We start from the raw sequence: 2,612 nt of genomic DNA, 5'->3' as shown, positions 1-2,612 counted from the left end.
AAATAAATGTATAAACTTGAATACAGTAACTGACACCAATGATTTACAGCCACAAAGACAACTGGATCAAAAACAGAATAACATTGGAAAGCCCCTCTTAAATTCTTACTGGCTAACCAACTTATTTCCTGCATCCAAGAAACATCATCCTTGTCATTTATTAAGCCAAGGGCTACTACTGTGAGATCAACAGGTGTCAGCATCTCAAAGCAATATGTGTATCACAGTGAAAGAACTCTACTCAGTACCAACAACAAATTGTATATACAAGTTCAACAACAGATGTCCAGTTCAGAATGTGTATGGGATAAATATGCATAAACCCAAAAGCAGAAACCACCTACAATAATTTTACAATCACAGTCATTATTGTAGATAGCAGGATCAAAGACATGACATCAGAAAGCACACTCAAATCCTGCTGGTTGACTGTCATGTTTCCTAGATGCAGGTCATATGGTCTCATTTGGTTCAGTGAACATCAAAGCAAAGAATGGTATGGCAGTCCAATGCAAGGCAGGCAAAAGGGGGCACAACTCAACAGTAGTAACATATAATGATTATGATAATGCATCAATGGTGACATTATTTGATATGTGGTTACAGCACTGGATGTAGTACAGGCACAGGTACTGAAAACTATTATAGTGAAAGGTCTCAGGGTGGTCAGGAAGCATAAGGATGATAAGTATGTCCTGTTTTGGGAGATGCAACACAGATGTGTGCCAGATAAAGCAGTACAAAAGGATCAGCCACATACTAATCCATACAGATGCTAACATTTTCTCCCAATATGGTATATTTATCTACAATTAACTTTTACATATTTCTGTGAAACATTTATTATAAAGACAAATGTTTGATAAGTTAAAAAATGTGTATATTAGGAACACTGAAAAGACCACTCATATGCTGACTAAAAGAAGAAAATTATAAGATTTAGTTTAGCATGGGTTCAGGGCGAATAAAGCTTACAATACCTCATTTAATTTACCATTTAAGGACAAGCCCACATTTTCTTAAATCTTCAAATTTACATTGTTTCATATGGCAGAATCAGAATAACACTGATATCTGGAATTTATCCAAATCTCTAACATTTGCTTGTGTTACTTTATGTTTCAGATTGGATATCTGCTGCTCTGCATCACTGTTTCACCATTATAGCCTTGTGTCCCCTCTCTTTTGAGACAATAAAACATTAGTTCAATACAAAATCTTTAACATAATATCTAGTTCTTTAATACATAATTTCCTCTTCAGCAGATGTTTCTTTTATTTGTTCATTCATTAACTGTTTACCTTCTTAATTCACAGGTTATGCATAACCCATCCAGGCACTCAGTGGGCACATGGGCACAGGAACTAATACAGAATATGGCACAGATCCCACAGCAGGATGCATATACTTACTCTTATATAGGTCAGACATATATTGACAGTTTGGAAGACTAGCAACCTATAGCATATCACTGGGACATGGGAGGAAACCAGGGTAATGAGATAAAAGCACACACAGGACAGGTATACAGACCCTGCACATAAAAGTACCTAATCGGTGAACCAGTCTGGAGAGTAAAGCATTGTGACATAGCATAGCTAACTACGGCACTGCTGTACTGGCCTATTAGTAGTTGATATTTTCATTAAAACTTCTTGTGACTTGTAGTTGTAGTATTTAACAGGATATTTTTTGTTTATTTTATTTTTCTTTTGTTTACTGAGTTTGTCTGACTGAATTTAATCATAAAAAACCTTCTCAGAAGAGGCCTAGGGAGAAAAGATCCAATATATTACAAACATTCTTAAATTGACATTCAGTGACATACATGAACAGACATTAAATAATATACATTAGGAATTCATATTTGGCTAAGAGGGTAGCCATACCAAATCCAAGCTGTCAGTGTACACATGGACACAGGAACTAATATTGAATAGGGATATTATTTCCTATATTTTATACAGGCCCTATAGTTTCTTCATAGAATTTTTATTTCCTATTAGATGCTGTCGTGTGTTATAATGTGGTTTTAAAATAATAATATAACATTTGGGGCAAAATATGCAAATTATTATTCCAGCACCTGATGCCATGATGGCAAATATGTCTACAGTCACCATGTACTTACCTTTTGTGCTGAGATATGTTGGTATGAATGACAACCAAACACTAAGAAACACAATCATGCTGAAGCTGATAAATTTAGCTTCATTGAAGCTATCTGGCAAAATCCTCGCTAGAAAAGCTACAATAAAGCTAATAGTGGCCAAGATACCTAAGTATCCTAGCATGCAGTAGAACATGATTACTGAACCCTCAGTGCATTCTACTATAATTTTATCTTCACTGATTTTTATGTTAAGATCAGAAAATGGGGGAAATGTTGATAGCCAGATGATGCATATAATGACCTGAAAGAAAGTACCAAAGAAGACTATGAAGTAGGGGGCTTTTGGTCCTACATATTTCTTTAACTTGCTATCAGGCTTTGTTGCTTTAAAAGCAATGACCACTGTAACAGATTTAGCCAGTATCCCAGAAACAGAGAAGGAGAATATTATCCCAAACCCAGTTTGGCGGAGCAAACAGTTTAGTGTATGTGGCTGAC

At 35.6% G+C, this 2,612-nt stretch overlaps 1 protein-coding gene across 1 annotated transcript in view; it reads right to left on the bottom strand.

Moving 5' to 3' along the window:
- Positions 1-1,971: 1,971 nt before the first annotated feature.
- The window catches only part of LOC122801268 (vomeronasal type-2 receptor 26-like), a 50,876-nt gene continuing 50,235 nt past the window's right edge, over positions 1,972-2,612 (bottom strand). Inside the window, exon 4 of the mRNA XM_044070818.1 lies at positions 1,972-2,612. This exon is cut by the window's right edge and continues 276 nt beyond it. Within this exon, the coding sequence (XP_043926753.1) occupies positions 1,972-2,612 (641 nt within the window).

This window comes from Protopterus annectens, chromosome 4.part1 (genome assembly GCF_019279795.1).
Source record: "Protopterus annectens isolate FY-2018-M chromosome 4.part1, PAN1.0, whole genome shotgun sequence".
NCBI lineage: Eukaryota > Metazoa > Chordata > Ceratodontiformes > Protopteridae > Protopterus > Protopterus annectens.
Note: the sequence above shows the minus strand (reverse complement) of the source record. Positions and strands in the feature narration are given on the sequence as shown.